This window comes from Diospyros lotus, chromosome 14 (assembly GCF_014633365.1).
Source record: "Diospyros lotus cultivar Yz01 chromosome 14, ASM1463336v1, whole genome shotgun sequence".
Classification (NCBI taxonomy): domain Eukaryota; kingdom Viridiplantae; phylum Streptophyta; class Magnoliopsida; order Ericales; family Ebenaceae; genus Diospyros; species Diospyros lotus.
Genome location: NC_068351.1, coordinates 2,542,086 through 2,560,017, shown reverse-complemented (window position 1 = coordinate 2,560,017; position 17,932 = coordinate 2,542,086). Strand labels below are relative to the sequence as shown.

Here is a 17,932-nt window from a genome sequence, read left to right as displayed (position 1 = left end):
ATTCTCATCCCCACATGTCAACTACTCATATCAAATATCAATTGGCACAAATTTTAAGTTCACACTTACTCCATTTCATTGAATACTTATGGTAATTGAAATCATTAAGTTAGCTGCACAGGTTTGTGTATTATTCCAATCTAGTTCATCCTTGGGACAATAACAACTTCAGCTTACAGTGGGAATAGATTGGTCTTGAGACTTCTGTTTTATCAAATATGACTGGGTGAAAATTTTCTTTGTCTTGTGAATGGATATGGGCAATGGATTTAATGAATGACAGAGAAATAGTGAAAAATTTTATGTGTCACATCATTGGACAAGAAAGAACCAGAATTCTCCATCAATCCATCTAGGATTTTGTGAAATCAAATGTGACAGGATGTATGACATGCTTTGAAAATAAAAGCATTGAATGCTACAATTTTGTTTTTCTTGAAGAGAAGTTACAAACCTACACAGAAAGTTGTATAGTTGTAGGCTGCTCAATGGTTTAGCACTTGAGACATTAGTTACCAATTAAGTTCCAAGTAAGCAACTCAGAAGCACTCACAGACAGCTCACATAATCAACTTACTGAGAAGATTGCTTTAGAGCTGATGGATCAAAATACAAAAAATTGGTGTCATCTGATAACATTTTCAAATCTGGAAAACCTCATTATTGTACAAATTAGCTAAGCCTTCCTGCAGATTTCTCCTTCTTTGGCTCTGATTGTCTGCTTCATCATTTTCCTTGTGTCACTTTCAGACCCTTGTTTCTCTGTAAAAAAAAAAGTTACTATTCATGAAGGTTATATTTGAAAGAAAAATACTTCAGAAAATGTACTGATTTTAACAATTTGGAGGACTCATAAGATAGCCCACAATCCAGTTTCCTTTATGATACTTCAGTTCTTTTGTGGTTGCACTACCTTCACTAGGTGGATTGACGGTAATGACTTCATGACAGCAAAGTCCAATTCCATTCTTGGCTGGATCAATCATTTGATTGGCTGTTGCTGTCTCCTTCTCAGGCAGCTGGGATGTGGACTTGTGATCCTTGGCTTTACCCCACACAACAAGGTAAAGGCCTCCGACTATGACGACAGCACCAATCACCCTGTACATTATAACACTGGTTGGCTTATTTGCTCTAGGATAATGCTGCTCGGTCCGGAAATTCGGACGGAGCAGCAAACCGGAAACCCCATTCGGCCCCTACGCGCACACACACTCAGCATCTGCTTGAAAGTTAGCTTTAGAGTTACCTTCCCAGGTGCATTTGCTCTGCTAAAATGAAGGAGCTCATGACCGCTACAATGACCATGCTAAGAGGGCTGAAAGCTGTGACAAAGACAGGTCCTCTGTCTTTCATAATCACTCCCTGAATGTAATAGGCAAGGCCTGAACATACTATGCCCTGCGCAGACATGTTTGTTAAGCAATAGCTGTAAAATATTAGTACTTTTGGTGAAAGACCAATAGCAAGATTTATTGTCCTTACAGTGTAGACAGCTGCAAGCAATTTAGTATCCCAGTTTATAGACCAGACACCAGGATTTCCCCTTTCCATCACTAATGCCACTATAGCTCCCTCAGCTGTTCCCAATAGGCAAATCCAAGCAGTGAGGGAGAGCTCAGCAGGATAGGTCTTAAGGGTGATTGCCTAGAGTAGAAACAGAACAAAGGGTGTTAATGATTTCAGGCAACAATTAGTCAATTTAATCCTCTTGTCTGGCAGTTCATAGAGTGACTTACCTGCAGATTCATGAAACATGCCCAGCTTAAACATCCGATCGTAATCATTATGGACCCTTTAACTGCATGTTGAGGACTTATCCCACTCTGTGTAGCTTCATGGCTGCTCCTTCCTCTTGTCCGAATCAGGTCAATGGCAGGGCCCTTTACTAGTGTCATGAGCATGGCCCCTGCCACACTAGTTACAGTCCCAACTATCTTTGCTTGACTTCGGATGCTTTTAAGTTTTATCTGCTCAAGCCTAGACAACAGAAATCATCTTCCTAGACATGTTTCAGAAAAAAAATGTGTGTGTACATCCATGAATAAGGTGCATATTGTCACTTACCTTAGGATGTAAGCCATTACAAAGGTGATGGCTGGAAGAATGTTGCACATGGCTGCAGCAAATGTTGCCGTTGTGCGTTTCATCCCCAGAAAATACAGGTTCTGGTCGATAACCGGCCTGCAAAGATAGAGAGACAGCATAGTTAGTGAAGTGCTTGTCACTATGTGGGATTGACTACATGAATCTAACTCCGTAGTTATTTTTATTTATGATCTTATCTTTTGTAAAATTTTTATAACTTGTATCATATTGTGCAAGAATAATAATTTGAGAAATTACTCGAGTAAGCTCAACAGCATGATCTTGACGAAGACTGAGCGTGTCATCTTCGGCCTTATTTTCCTGTTGAAATGTTAGTTATTGTTTAGTCATCTCTTATACTGAAAATACAGAGAGAGAGAGAGAGAGAGAGAGACTTGTCCAGAACTACTGCAAATGGTGCCGTGACAATGGTAGCAATGGCATGGCGGTAGACGACGAATACGTAATTGCTCATCCCTTCGTTCAATGCTACCTTGGAGAGCACATCCATCCCTGCCAGCCCAAATTGCAAGAAGATGACAGCCAAGAAAGGCTTCAACTTACCATAGAGTTTACCTATAGGCTGATCGGATTCCTGGTTTTCCATTGCTCAATGCTCGAGACTTGGCAACTTGAGCAATGAAATGGGAATTCAATCAGCATAGCATCCAAATTTATAGTTGTGTCAAGTCGGCTTTTCTTAAAGGCTGTCATGGCAGTTAAATATTTCCAGCATACATTGTGTCTGGGGATTCCACTACTAATTAAAACTGGATTTTTTGATTAATGGGTATGACAATAAATATCAAATGGGACATTTTGGCACAAATAATCTATTGATCTGTTCACTTATTGAGTCAAATTTGTTTGACTGATACCACTAAGGTTTATGAAGTAGTTTATTCACTTGTAGGGTATTCCCTTGGATTGATTTGCGATTGGTCAACCAAGTTCTTGCTTAACTGCAAAGCTTTAGACCACCAAACCACTTAACTGAATTTCCAGTGCTGAAGATCTTGTATAGCATGGGATTGAACTCCATAGCTTTGTAACTGTTCACATATTAAGTACATATCAAAGTCACTATGTGAGCGAGAGCGAGTCTTAGTAGAAAAAAAGGTAGTTTTTTTTTTTCTTTTTTACTTAAAGGTCATAAATTCGAGTTGTAGAAATAGTCTTTTTGTAAAAAAAAAAAAAACTAATAGTAAGACTACATACAAAAACAACTCTCGTCAAACCCGTGCATATAGAGAAGCCTTATGCACTAGAGACACACTAGTTTTTTGTCTTCATATGCAGCCACACAGGTCTTGTTGTCTTCTCTGTATGATCTCACAGTTTAAGTAGATTTTCATGGAAGAAAGGACTTTTTTATAGCTTCCAGGGCATAAGTTGAGCGATTAGACAAGCGATTTGCTGGTGTCAGTCTAGTGGGTCATAAGTTTGATCTTTACCTTGTGCAGTGAGCCAAAACCTCACACCTGTAATTTACTTTTCCTGCCATAATCAAGGGCACGAGTATCGAAGATCGCGCAAGGACGGTCCTCCCAAGATAGACAATTTTTTTGAAGGTGATGAAATATCAATGGACAGTAAAATGCTGCTTAATAATGTTCTCCCAGTTCCTTGGTATTTCTATTTGTGAGGCCAGGACCATGGTTAAGATCCTAGGTGCTAGCCATTTGAATCCCACTAAGTAATGCTATTTAACCCTTTTTTGTGCCTTTTGCTTTGTCATCGGCACTAGGCATCCACCTCCAATTTGGATTTCCATTACCTCTACTTCTATAATCCAGCATATGGATCAAACTACATCTGTGTGAGCCCAGCACCCTCATCCATGTTGGGAAGATCTCAACTTCAAATTTTCTGAGGGAAAGAGAGAGGAAGGGGATTGGATAAAAGGCTCTTGCATCAGCTTCTCATCATTGCCATTACCATAGCTGACATTACATCAACCAATACAAAAACCCCACTTATTAACTACTTTGTAGCTTTGGCCCCTTTCATTTTTAGCCATATTCGACGGCTAAAACCGTTAGTCATTATGCACTAGAAACAAGTCAAATTCCAGATCCATAATTCACACTTTTTTAATTGTTTTCTGTTCTATGCTTTATTATTGGCGCCGGGAATCTCACATCCTATTCGGAATCCATTACATCTGCTTGTATATATAATATATTTAGCCCATTTTTAATTCCAAAAGAGGAAAAGGGTTTCTTCTTCTTTCATATTTCTGTGTGCCACTTTACTTGCTGATTTTTGGCTGCTGCTGAGGATCCGTTTCTATAAAGAGCTGCTTTTCTTGAGATATGGCTGATCTTTGCTAGACTCTCTGTTTCAAGTGCCTGCAGCTGCAATCATGTTTGTTTGCCTGTGCATCTGGATGTGTTATTATTACCCAATTCCACCTCATCAGTTTATTTGGATATATAATTTCGTCTTACAAAACTTAACAGTTACTTTTAACTCATACAGATCAGTACCGAGTAGGCGTCGACCAACAAACTGTTTTGATATTCGTTTGATTCGATTGAGATATAGATTTCTAACTGAACGAGGATGTCAAGAATTAAGAATTAAGAGGAGGAACCCAATAATCACACTTAACTAAGCATGTCATTGAAGTAGCTTCCTATCAACAATGGAACAAGTAGTTTTACAGCAAGGCTACTCCATTTAAGCACAGAAACAGCTTCTCTTCACACAGGTAGGGACGTATGTGTGTTTGATCATCATGGAAACTTTTAGTGGTGAAAAGCTTTAATCATGGAGTTTTGATTGTCCTTTCTGTGATATATTAGCCACATTGCTGCTATGTGAAAGACAAACAATCCCATCGGGGTCCAGGTGGATTCCCATAGCCCCAACAAAGCAATATGGGGATGTGGAAGCTCGCTCTTTCTGTCTCTTTGTGGTGGTGCTAGTCCAGGCGGATTCCTTTACATCCAACAAGAAATTATGGACTTCCTTACCTCCTTTGGAAGTTTCTTCATCTGGGTTGTGAAGAGTTTAGTGTTTAGATAATTCTACGTCATTGAGGAATATAACTTTTAAGAGAAGAACCATAATATCATAAAAAAGAGGTTCTAATGGTATAGAATGTATATCTCATTTCATGTTATATAGCGTGTAATCTAAAACAAAACAAAAAAGAGGGGGGCGGGGGGTTGCTTAGATTTCTCACACTAAATTGACTTGGAGAGGGAACAATTGCCCCTTGAGTTTGAAAAATTACATTTAGGATATGGTTTTGTTAAAATTTCTTTAAAATCCTCCATCCCCCCTCCTTTTGAAATTGCCCCCACCTAAATATGAAAAAAATGAAAAGTTGATTGAAAATTTTGTATAGACTTCTTAATTTAATGAGTTTTGGTAATTTGGTATGAGTATAATTTTTTTTAATTATTATATTATGATATTATATGAAAAAATTGGCTCTGCTAGACATAAGTCTTGGCTTTGCAATGGTTGCTTAGCTCATTTGGAAGTTTTTTCATTTGATAGAAGTTATTAAGTTCGTGTTGAGTTTTGTCATTGTTTGAATTGTCCCACGTCATGCAACACATGAGTTTTAAGCAGCACCACTAAAAGGGGTTCCTAATATGATAGAAACTATCATCAATTTCTTGTTGAGCTTCGTTACTCTTTGGATAATCCCACATCATATAAATCACATTTAACAACAAAAATATGGAGTTGCTTAGCACATTTGCAAGTTTATTCATCCGGTAGAAGCTACCATCAATTTCATATGGAACCTTATTATTATTTGAACAACCTCACATCATAAAATATAAAAATGATCCCTAATAAGCTATAAGTGATTATCAATTTAGTATAAAATTTTATTATTTCTTGAACAACCTCACGTTATATAATTTATAAATTTAAATAAAATATTACAATCTATTAAAAATTATCCTAATAGCATGTTAAAGATTACCGGAATAAGTTAAGGATTAGGTCATCATACCCTAACAAAATAGCCATTCTCCATCCATATCTCATAAGTTAGAGAAAAAGAAAAAACAGAAGCTGTCATCAATGATGTGTTACATAATGGGCATGGAATATATATAATATATGCCCACACACATATACATAATAAGGAATATGTGTGATGTGATGGCCAGGTATCCAAACCAGAATAGCCCAATCCTTAGCTATGAATGTCCTTTTGATGGACAAGCTAGGGAGTGTGATTCTACCCACCCCAGTTCCATGATTTTTGTAGATTAGGGCTTTCTTTTATGCTATTTATCCCTCAACATAGTAAGTACCTATTTCATTCCTTTGGCATCGTGTCCATATTGAATATTTCTAATTCTATCATAGATGTAATACTTTGCAAAATATAAATAAAATTGTGTAAAATATGCTCTTCTCTCAATTTTTAAGTCATTATGTAATGGGATTCTTCTTGAATACAATTTTTGCCCTTATTGATATTATTATATATAGAGAGAGAATTGATTATCGATATTTCATATTTAGAAATAAATAGAAAAATATCTCTAACTTAGATTTAATTTGGAGGCCTAAGAAGATTAAATCTAAAAACTTAAGTCAAGATTTGAAACTAACCTTAAAGTTATCTAAGCCAAGACGACATAAAGGGGTTTCGTTCCAAGCTCATGCAATTATCTTCTCGCTAGCAAACCAAACTCACCCAAGGAATCAAATCCAACTATCCACGTAGCATAATTTTAATCCTTTATTAACCTTGCAATAAGCTTGTATAAAACATAAATTTTAAAAAATGAGGTATCTCATTAATTGTATCATTATTACATCATTCGGCCTTAAATACAATAATTGATTTGAGCATCAGAACTTTCATCGAGAGACCAAGTCCCACAATCTTTTTGTAGATAAAACGAGTCTCAAATAACTTCTTACTCAAAGATTATTAAAAATATCTTAAAATAAAATAAAAAATTAATTAAGAGCACGATTATTACACGAATTGGAGAGTGATATCAAGAATAATTAGCATTACTAATATTCCATTTATTGTTGTACTTCTCTTAAAGCATCAAACTTCTTGTCCATATTGATTATTATTTTTTAAGATTATGCTCTCTTATTCTTATTCTATTCTTTTACGTTTGCATGGATGGCTGATTATATCAATCAAATTATCTTCTTATCCAAATCCAACTGCAATTATTGAATAATTTATTTGGGTACATAGCAAAATAATAATAATAATATTTTATTTAGACAAGTTATTGTTACCAAATCAAATTGGGTTATCTAAAAAGAAAAACCAAATCAAAGTGCTGGTGGGTGGTGATGGGAGGAAAAGGGGAGTGGGAGAATCCCATTCTATCGCATATATACATGAAATTAAAACAATTTTATCGAATACTAAAAGTTAAAAGACACAGAGTTTCAAATTAAAAGACGCGATCATGTATTAATGCATCTAAAGTGTCATTATCATCAAGAATTAGTGATTGTAGGGATTTTTTGAGTTTAAATTAAAAGATATGAATGGTTGATTTCATATGTTAATTTATCGAAATTTGAAACCGAACTTAACCGCCATGATCTATTTTTCCAATAATTCAAACCATCATCGACTGCCCAAATCAAAGATTGTAGTTTGGCAATTTGGGTCGATTAAATTTGAACAATTTGAGTGGTTTGATTAAATTGGATTGAGTAAATGAGTAATTATTTTACCTTTATTGGATGAAATGGGCATATTTTATCTAATAAGAACCGAGTATTTTACCCAATATTTTCATAACCAAACCAGATTGAATCAAAAAAGGAAATGGTTCAGGGTCCAATATTGCTTGAACAGAGGGCAGGCCGTTTTAATTTTTTATTAAATAAATTAATAAAAAAAATGCATAATTAATGATAATATATTAATATATTTTAGTTACATCCTTGAGATGTGAGCAACAGCCAGAGATGAACGGCTAGCGAGCAAAGGGAAGACAAAAATGGAAGATCGACAATTGAAAATTAATGGAGAAGAAGAAGAACAATGGAAGAGGAAGAAGAAAAGGGAAGATCATAGAAGAAGAACAACGATAAAAAATAGAAGAATAGAAGATTGGAGAATTCGAAAAACATTGGAAGATCGAAGAGCAAGAAAGAAGAAAAATAAACGTCCAAGATTGAAGAGCAAGAAGAAGAAGGAAAATTGAAAAAGAAAAAACATGAAAGATTGAAGAGAAAAAAGAAGAGGGGAACGGGAGTTGAAAGCTCAAGAGTTGTGGATTCTCGAAATGTCTTTGTGGCGTTAGGATTTGGAGAAAAGACGAGATTTTAGATTATTTATATTGCTCAATTGACAACGTTTTGAGTAATTGTTAACCTTTGAAAGTGAACTGAATGAATCACACCGTTTTGTATGACTACCAATTCAATTATAGCTCGATTGAGAATCACTTCTTTTTATTTAAACTGAATCAAACCTATTTTTTTCAGACTCATGATCTTGACTCATCAAGCAGCAGTTGGTGCAATCCAATTTTACAAACACTAATTTCACCCAATCCGTCCAATTGTTTGGCCAACTTTTTGAGCTAGATGTTAAGTTCCCCCCTATTTTGGATTGTATTGAAGGTGTACATGGATTTGATTAAATCCCCAAGAAAGTAAAAGCAAGTCAATATGACGGGCATTTAGTGTCTAAAATATTATTATTTCCCCATTACCTGCATAATGCACCGTCCATTTTTTTTTCTTTTCATTTTTTTGTGTTTTTTTATTCCAAACCAAACGTAAACTAAAGTTTATAAAATTTGATTAATCAAAGGATTGGTGTCTAATAATTGCTTTTGCTTAATAATGCAATCAACTTTAGTCGATGAGAATAGTATTATGAAACAAAATAAAGACGTCACCATCTTCATGTAGATAGAGATGTCAACTTTTTTAACACTAATTATTTTTATTTATAATCAAAAATCAATGTCTTGCTTGAGAATTTCTTATCCATTTTTTAAGGAAAAATATTAGAAAATTCTTAAATTGTCTAATGTTAGCATTCTAATTCTTTAGTTAATTCTTTGTACTTTTATAATTAACAATTATTAGAATTATATCACACCATTAACTTCCATAGTTTATTTTACCATGTTATTTAACATTAGTTGCCTTTCAAGACATATTAACACATTAAAATAGAGTTTTAGCTTCACTCGTTACAATATAGTCACAATATTTTATTAGACCATGATATTTCACAATTACATTTAATATTTTCTCCAACACTCTACCAATTGATGAGAAGGGTATCTTAATATTACAGTTTTGGCTATCCCCCAAATGTATAAACCATTCAAACGAAAATGCTGCTGCGAAACATTTCCATTCCACCCAAATATTTAGAATTAGAACAAGAGAGTCTGGCAATAGCAAATCTTCTTCCTATGTCAAATAAGAAATGGAGTACTAATTACTTTGTTTTTGGTTTGGTAAGTACTAATTACTTATCATTTCTCAAATGCGATTTCCATTCAAAAACACAAAATGAGCAGCAGCAGCAGCAGGAGGAGGAAGAGGAAACAATAATAATAGCAAGAACCATACAAGAAACAGCATAACACCTAGATGAGATCAGTCTTCTGTGCCAAAAGGGTAAGCTTAGGCGTACCCATATGACATGTTTGATACAAACAGCCAAATTTAAGAGCCACAGCAAGCTGATTTTTGTGCAGCCTCGGCAGCTCCACCGGCCTGGTCTGATTGGTTAATCCTGATGGCTTGAGGCTGCGAGCAAGCGCCGTGTGGTTCAGAGTTATGAGTAAAAACCAATCACTAGAAGAATAAAGAAACCGTTGCACCTAAAAAACTCTCTCTAATCTTGTATTGTTGCAACAATACAAGGAGTTACTAGAACAGAGAAATTTTACCAAGTTCAGAAGCTGCCATTTTATAGTTGGTTGTCAAAGACAATTTCACAAAGCCCACTTTCATGCATACAAACAAATTTTGTTTTTCTTCTCTTTTAACAAGTAATATATTGAAAGTAGAAGAATCAAAAGGGCCGGAGCAGCCTGATTGCTACACATGCAAACTAAAACCATGAGTGTTCATGAAACGTCTAGAAGTTGTATAGAGAAGTTTGCTGCAGAGCCATACCTCAACTCTGGACTCTGTCTCTGCAAGTCTTTGCTTTATATCTCTAGCTATTGAGAAGAACACCTCCTCCACATTCAAATTTGTTTTTGCACTCTGCATTATAAAATAAACTTAGCATCACATTATCACTAGAATGCAGCCTATGGATTACATAATGCCATTAACAATTTCAGTGTCGAAGGTATTTCCTTGTATTACAACTGGTCCCAACCTCGACCAGCATAAAAATTTCATAGCATGAATTCTGGACAAAAATTGAAGAGCTAGAATTCATGTATCTGACACTATGTAGTGAGATTAAGGCTTGTGATGATGATAATGATCACATTATCACCAGCATATCACTGCAAAGTGCAAAATCTGCAACAAACTTACAGTCTCAAAGAATTTGATGCCATATTCATCAGCGAGTGCTTGGCCCTTTGATGTAGGAACAGCCTAGACAGATTACAGTCTGGTCAATATGTGTCCTGCACATATGTGTATGTGGGGAAAAAAAAAGAGAGGCGCACCCTTTTGCTTTCATCCATGTCAGCCTTGTTGCCAACCAGTATCTTGTTGACATTGTCAGAAGCATGCTGTTCAATGTTACGAATCCAATTCCTAATGTCTTAAACATGGGAAGGAGTCAGCTCAATAAACTAAAGAATAAGAAACAAATGGAACATCATCCACCAGCATATATTTAAACATAGAAAAGCAATTCTCCGGAAAGGAAGTTTGACGTTTAGATATCAGAAACAATCAAATAAAGTGGGCGGTTTTCTTATATTCAATGAAGGCAGAAGATATTTAAACTAGTGAAAAAAAAAAACAAAAAAGAGAGGAACTAAACAAAGAGAAAGAAAAGCATGCAGTCCAAACCCTGAATTGTAAGACTGGATAAAGTAATTACTGTTGAAAGAAGACTCGTCAGTTACATCATACACCAGCAAAATGCCCATGGCACCACGGTAGTAAGCTGCAGAAGAGGAAGAGCTGCTTGAGAAAAAATCATAGCAATAAAAAATGAATACGATGCTCTAAAAATTAGTGCAACTACATTTATTGCCAAATAAATGAACTAGACAAACTTTGCACAAGGAAGGCAACAACTAATTCATCATTCAAACATAATCTCGCAATCAAGAAAGCAGTCTCAATGCATGTGAAGTAGAGAATGCTAGGCAAGTCTACTGAAAGTGATCTTGCAATCAAGACCAGTTAACGTATTTGTCATGGTTCATATCATCTGACATGAATACACAAGAGAGAGAGAGAGAGAGAGTCAATCAGTCAAATCCATAGATAAAGGGGCATGTGTCAACTTTTCCTGTATGCATGACCAAACTCCCAATATACAATTTTGCAAGAAAAAGACAAAGGTGTACAAAACTGAATAATTTCAAGGTCTTTAAGAATTGTGTAACCATTCTCTTTCCCCAAGTCTGATCAGAAACTTAATCTTTGTTCCCTTGAGTGCGTCCATGTGTTTTTTTCCTTTTTCTTTCTTATTCTACAGAGACAGCAATGTAATTTTTCCATTTTCCTTTTTCCTTTTTTGGTAAAAAGCAGTCATTATAATTTAAGCTAATAGCACGTCTTTCCCAAGTTCATTTACTGTTAGCTGCAAAAACTTCCTCAGAAAGCACATTAGACTATCCCGCCTAAGCTCTAGTTTAAAGAATAATTTCAGTGTGACCATCCTTCAGACTTTTAATCAATGGTGATTCAAAAGGAAGAAGACGAACACCAGGTTAACAAGGGCAAAACAAATCGGATTTTTAATTCTATTTAACAGCAATATATTTAATTTTCTTAACAACCAATGTCCGGTTTTAGTTCTTTATTTATCATTTTAAGCTTCTCAATTTAAACCTTGTAGTATGGGGATGCCATGATGAATGGTAAAAATGGTGGAATAACATCAGAGCTGGTGCTAATAATAGACAAGCTTGAAGATGTCTTTTTTGTGCTCAAGGCCACAAGGCATTGCCAGAGAAGGCATGCTTGATCAAATTTGCATTTTGAATAACCCCATTAACTCTGCAGCTCCAATAACCAAAATGCAAGGAAAAAAGTTCCTGCTTTCACAGGAAGGGAAACAAAGAAATGAACAGGAAAGAAGAAATCAGATAATCATCTTTTAGAATAGCTTACATGCAGACCAACCAGTTTCCTTTTTTTTTTAAGCCCACTTTAAAAGTGTAAACGCAGCATGCATATGCACTATTGATAGGTACATGATCTTGAGCCTCTATCCTGAGACATACAGCTTAAGCCACTGGGTCACTAAAAGACACGTTGGTTTTTTTTTTATAATAAATAGCTAGGTGTCAAGAAATAAGAAAATGGGAGGTAAAACATGCATAAAAGACTAAAACAGAGATGTTTCACTCAAGTAGAAAGTGAAACAATTTTAGTGGAGGTTTGACATGGCAACCAACCAAAATAATGATTTCATTGTGTTAAATGAGCACATATTCCACGCCAAACACACAAAAAGAAAATAAAGGGGAGGAGAAGAAGAAGCAGCAGCACTCTTAATAAAATGCTTTTACATGGAATCCCTAATATCATACCAGTTGTAATTGTTCGGAAGCGCTCCTGACCAGCAGTATCCCAGATTTGCAGTTTGATCCGTTTGCCATCAAGATCGATGGTCCTTATTTTAAAATCAATGCTGTATATGAAGGTCCAAACCTGTGAGATCATAAGCAGTTTGTAGAAGAAAACATGGAAAAGGGCCTATAATGGCATTTTGATTATAGAACTGACTTACCCTATGGTTGTGATGAAGCTAGTGGTGAAGGATCCATCTGAAAAGCGCAAGAGGAGGCAACTTTTACCCACACCTGCCAAAGCAGAAAGCAGATAAATAAACCACTGCATTCCAGTTTTAAGTAGATAAAGTGTAACGACCCATGTTAATTACCTAAATTTAGATCTTAATTAATGAGAGTTACTGATGGCATGGCAGCATATTTAAAAAGGGGAGGTAATTCTGATGATACCAACAACTGAACGTTACCTTCAAAAGGCCACACTGATCTACTTCAATCAACATTGACTAGACTAAACTCTCGTATTCTCCAATTAGCATCAGGCAAGGATTTCTTATTGGATCAAGTATCCAGCAACCAAACTCTGGTAGTATTAGGGAAGGATAGCTTATTGTAACAAGACCAATCAATATTAATCTCAGACCATCAAGATAGCAGCATCTACTGTTTTTTATTTGTATCAATTGCTAGGAGGTTCCAGAGCTTTCCCTAATAAGAGTCATAAAGCTCCTGAAATCAGAGTACACAAAACCATGATTGGCCAAGTCAAGCTAGGGAATTTCACCAACTACTCGCATCTATGCGGTTATCTATCACAATCCCTACCAACACCTGCAAGAAAAACTTCCGCAGCATCTGCTCTCTTGGATTTATGTCAGGACTTCATCGTTGTGGTATTATATTTTCTCTGGCTTTGCTATGACTAATCCCATCAAGCTTCCATGTTGCTCTACTTTTAGTTGCTTCCTATTTGTTATACCTAGGGTCACTGGATCAGTTTTCTTGGACAGGAATTCTGCCACTCTCACACTCACAATCCTCTCGGTTTGGACACAAACATCACAACAGAAAATAAATGCAATCAAATCAGAACAGAAACAAGAAACAGAAACAGAAACAGAAACGCAAACCACAATAACACCAGTTTTATCCTGGTTCAGATTGCTCTTTTAGGACAACCCTACATCTAGTCTTGAACCTTCACGAGCAGCCTTCCTTGATTCAAAGAATGATCAGTACATGTGTTGCCCTCTCTCACGATTACAAGCCCTTCCCAAGATTACAAAAGCTATATACTAATCACACAGCCCTTCCTCTCAGCTTTATCATGAAACCAGCAACAATTCTCATGCCCTCTATTTATAGAGTAGGCGGATATCCCAATGAAGATATAAACATATTTACAGTTTAACCCCCCCCCCCAACTATCACTAATTACAGATTGGGATATAAACTTCTATTTAATTCTTCATTGGCCCTCAAAATGCACTGCTTTTACTGATCTTCTTATCCTATACTCAAGACAACTTTTTAACACTATTGTTGCATTTTTTTTCTGGTGACAGAGTTCCCGCAAAACCCACCTATTACTTGCCCTGTCAGCCGCTAGCTCTACATAGATGGAAATAATAAACCCAAGTCCCAATTTCCTCATCCCGTCTCATAATAGGAACAATCTATTAGTGCCTTCTCCAACCAATTGAACACCTATCTATTTATGACTTTTTTTGGCTAGTTCCATGCTCTAATAAAATTCCAGCTATAGCAACTTAGAAGAGAAGTTTCACAACATACATAATCAGCTGAACCACATTGAACATAGAATGTCACAAATGATGTTATTACAGGCAATGAAATTTTGAGTATTTTCATACCACTAAAAATATAGTGAAGCAATAGCAACATGAGTTGTACCACTTAATGCACTTGAATCTCAAAAACTGCTCACATAATAATTCAAAGTTTGCTGACAGTGGCTTGTTATCTCCAAATTTCGAAGACCCAAGCTTCTGTAGAATCAAAGGAAAATGGATGGTGGACCTGTGCTGGAAACCAGCACAACACTTCCCCCCACAACCCAAAAAAAAAAGAAGAAGAAAAGGGCACAAATCTTCCAACAAGATGTCCGTAAAATTTTAGTTATTTATGCAATTTCATATATTGGTCTTTTTGAAACTTTTAGGTTTGATATGGCACAATTCATAAATTATTTTCTAGCTTTGACACCAAATAAACTTAAGAGAACATATTTAGTAAACTGTCTCCAAGAACAATCAAAAATTTATCTAAAAACACATAGATTTAAGAAATAACATAAAATATGTTCCCTGTCTAAAAAAAAGTCGGGGGGGGGGAGGACAATCAAAAATAAAAATTAGAACATAAAAATCATAATAACACGGGCCTTCATCCATCCCACAGAAAACATGAATATATATATCTTAACCCGCTTAAATTATTCCTATATTGGCCTCCTCCCAGTGACATTTCTAGGTCCATCACAAATAGTGGGAGCAGCCCTTACTTATCAGGTGTTCTAGTGGATGAACAAGTTGTCCTCTTAGATGAATAAAGCAAGCCAAAATTCCATATTAATTCCCATAAAAACCAAGTATTGGTGGACCATCCCAAGATCAATGCTTTCATACTTCTTTTTAAGAAATAGGAACACCTCCTCCTAGTGCTAGAAATAGGAAGAAATACTCAGAAAACAATTGTTTCAAGTTTGGTTAATAATTTTTATATAAAGAGAAATTTCAAATCCTAGTTGGGACTAAATCTAATATCAACCACTATAGATGACCTAAAACCATTTGTTTTTTTAATCATCCAAATCCTAACAATCTCCACCTTTTCCACAAAAATGGTGCTGCAACAAACATATCCATAACAACAAGGTAAACCCAAAACACAACTTCGATTAATGAAGCTTTCAGACTTTTTTGTTCTGTCCTTGAAATTTAAAATTTTATTTCTGTTTTTCAATGTGGGAATAACGGAAAGCAATGCATCAGATCTCAAATTTCGTACTGAAAATAATTACCTAACAACTATAATGAAACCGAATAGAAACCAGCATAACAGCATGCATACATCTTTGCTGACATTATTTATCGAAATTAAAAGACCTTAAAGGAAAGTCTAAGTTCCTCGAAGCAAGCTATTAGGCATTAAAAACAACATCAACAGAGTCCATAAAGATGAATTAACATGAGCCATTTTACAAACATTGGCTACATGCTGTGTATATATTCATAATACATAGATGTATAAATCAGAACGAGATCGCCACCCAGGCTATACAAATGCATAAATAACACTATTACAAGCATGACATACATAAATGCACCCACATAATCATCTATCGCTAAACAAGAAAATCCATAAACATATTAACAACTGGATACACACACACACACATAAACAGAAAATCTGAAACTTACCGCTATCGCCGATCAAGAGGAGCTTTATGAGGAAATCGTAATCAGCCCGGGTTCGAGCGGCCATTTGAATTACAGAACAGAACAAGAAGAAGAAACCCTAGAAACGAGGTCCTTCTACGACAACATTCAATCGAAACAACGAAGTGTAAATTATCCAAAAAATAAACAAATAAAATGCTAAAAAGAACACAAAATGGTAATTCAATGGCAGATGGAAGAGTTCTCTGAGATGTCTCTAAATTGGGGAAAGAGCGCAACAGAGAGAGACCCTCTGAGACGTCGGCTCCGGTCGGCCGTTGAAAAAGAATTTATTATTTTCGGTGACAGAGGGTTATGTTAGGATACAGGCGTGTCCATGGTGAATGTCCAGGAGCAGCAATCCGAACCGTGCATTCCCAATGATCCCGCTTGAGGTTTGCCCGTGGTATTAATTTTGATTTTTAATTAAAATATAACTAATTATAACATGTGTGGACTTGGATTGGGGCCAAACGGTAAGGCGCAGCTGGCCCATTAAGATTGCAGGCCAAATAGTATATGTTTTTTTTTTTTTTTATCAAGAATTGGCATTTGCATTGGCTTGCTGGATTTTAAAAAGAGTTTTCCAAATTAAATTTTTTAACGATAATTTAATATAAAAAATATAGTCACTAAAATTCAATAATTAATATATATAATCCTGTAAAATACTAAACATCATAAAACACATAAAAGTTTAAAATTAAAAAAATATATCAATACGTTTAATACACTTCATTTCATACACTCAAATTAAAATGTTATCGCCCTTTTTCTTTTTGTTAAATATGGTGTCGGGCTAATAGTTATAGAAGAGTTTTTTTTTAGTTTTAACTAAACGGTGTGCAATTAATTTTACAAATCGATTAGTAAACTATAAAACTAAAATCGACTCCCCAATCACAATTTGACGGTTAGGGTCAATTCAAATTGGACAGTTTTTTTTTTTCACATCCCTATAAAGAATATATGGGGATTAGAAAAATTCAGTTTAATCGAAATTTTCGATTCAATTCAATTTAGTTTTCAAATTTGACAATTTAAGCTATTTAACTTCGATTCGATTTTCATATTGAAAAAACCAAAATAATCAAACAAATCGAGATGTAAAAAATGATGTTGTTTTTGGGGGGTGGGGGTTCACTTTTTTATATTTTATTCTTTTTGATTTTTTTTTGGTTGTCGGTTTAATTTTTTTCATATTTGTTTGGTTTTTTAGGTTTTCAATTTTTTTTATTTTTCTATTTGTTCAATAGTTCAGTAACTAAACTAACCGAATGCTCACTTTAAGAATATATGCCATTTAATGATACTTTTATTTCTTAAAAAAAGTTTAATGCACAAATACTATTAAAATAATATAATATATTATTATTATAATAAAAACATTTTAAACCTTTATATCAACGTGACACCTTATCCGCCATATCAGTGGAGTACACCTAGGCAAAATTGGATATTATTGAAGTCAGCCATAAAGTATAAGGCATAAATTAAAATAATTCTCAAAATGAAAAAAAATAAAAAATAGTCCAAAATTCAAGATATAGATAAAAAAAATATATCATAAGCATAAATCAATCATATTCTAACCATATCATTTGGTGTTATCTATGGCAAGATCGGAATCTCATGACAACTTATTTATATTCAGAAAATATATAATCATCGATTGAGAATTTTTTATTTTTACTAAATACTAAAAAGGTAGAACTTGGGATCAAAAAA

The 17,932-nt window shown here is 35.0% G+C and overlaps 2 protein-coding genes across 4 annotated transcripts; both read right to left on the bottom strand.

Annotated features, from left to right (window-relative positions):
* Positions 1–446: 446 nt before the first annotated feature.
* LOC127790458 (WAT1-related protein At2g37460) lies at positions 447–2,746 on the bottom strand. Of its 2 annotated transcripts, none has more exons than XM_052319985.1 (8): positions 2,484–2,746; positions 2,347–2,409; positions 2,068–2,184; positions 1,740–1,980; positions 1,486–1,647; positions 1,250–1,401; positions 914–1,101; positions 447–762 (listed from the first exon to the last, which is right to left on the bottom strand). In XM_052319985.1, the coding sequence occupies exons 1-8, from the start codon at positions 2,693–2,695 to the stop codon at positions 677–679; spliced, it is 1,221 nt and encodes a 406-aa protein (XP_052175945.1). In that variant the 5' UTR covers positions 2,696–2,746; the 3' UTR covers positions 447–676. The 2 variants fall into 2 exon arrangements, with proteins under 2 accessions (XP_052175945.1, XP_052175946.1); XM_052319986.1 differs by having other exon boundaries at positions 2,653–2,725.
* Positions 2,747–9,396: 6,650 nt separating this feature from the next.
* LOC127791118 (ras-related protein RABE1c-like) lies at positions 9,397–16,488 on the bottom strand. 2 transcript variants are annotated; one of them, XM_052320901.1, is made up of 8 exons: positions 16,187–16,488; positions 12,962–13,034; positions 12,762–12,862; positions 11,065–11,161; positions 10,713–10,803; positions 10,576–10,638; positions 10,201–10,293; positions 9,397–9,828 (listed from the first exon to the last, which is right to left on the bottom strand). In XM_052320901.1, the coding sequence occupies exons 1-8, from the start codon at positions 16,248–16,250 to the stop codon at positions 9,745–9,747; spliced, it is 666 nt and encodes a 221-aa protein (XP_052176861.1). In that variant the 5' UTR covers positions 16,251–16,488; the 3' UTR covers positions 9,397–9,744. The 2 variants fall into 2 exon arrangements, with proteins under 2 accessions (XP_052176861.1, XP_052176862.1); XM_052320902.1 differs by having other exon boundaries at positions 10,713–10,810; positions 11,096–11,161; positions 16,187–16,487.
* Between the last annotated feature and the right edge of the window lie 1,444 nt (positions 16,489–17,932).

Excerpts from the sequence above, each read along its gene's own strand:
- LOC127790458 (XM_052319985.1), bottom strand. The coding sequence starts at position 2,695 with ATGGAAAACCAGGAATCCGATCAGCCTATAGGTAAACTCTATGGTAAG. Across the intron at positions 2,185-2,346 it reads ATGCTGTTGAGCTTACTCGA|GCCGGTTATCGACCAGAACC; the intron begins GTAATTTCTCAA and ends CTATCTTTGCAG. Across the intron at positions 1,648-1,739 it reads CATGTTTCATGAATCTGCAG|GCAATCACCCTTAAGACCTA; the intron begins GTAAGTCACTCT and ends TTTCTACTCTAG.
- LOC127791118 (XM_052320901.1), bottom strand. The coding sequence starts at position 16,250 with ATGGCCGCTCGAACCCGGGCTGATTACGATTTCCTCATAAAGCTCCTC. Across the intron at positions 13,035-16,186 it reads CCTCTTGATCGGCGATAGCG|GTGTGGGTAAAAGTTGCCTC; the intron begins GTAAGTTTCAGA and ends CTGCTTTGGCAG. Across the intron at positions 11,162-12,761 it reads CTTCCGAACAATTACAACTG|CTTACTACCGTGGTGCCATG; the intron begins GTATGATATTAG and ends CCTCTTCTGCAG.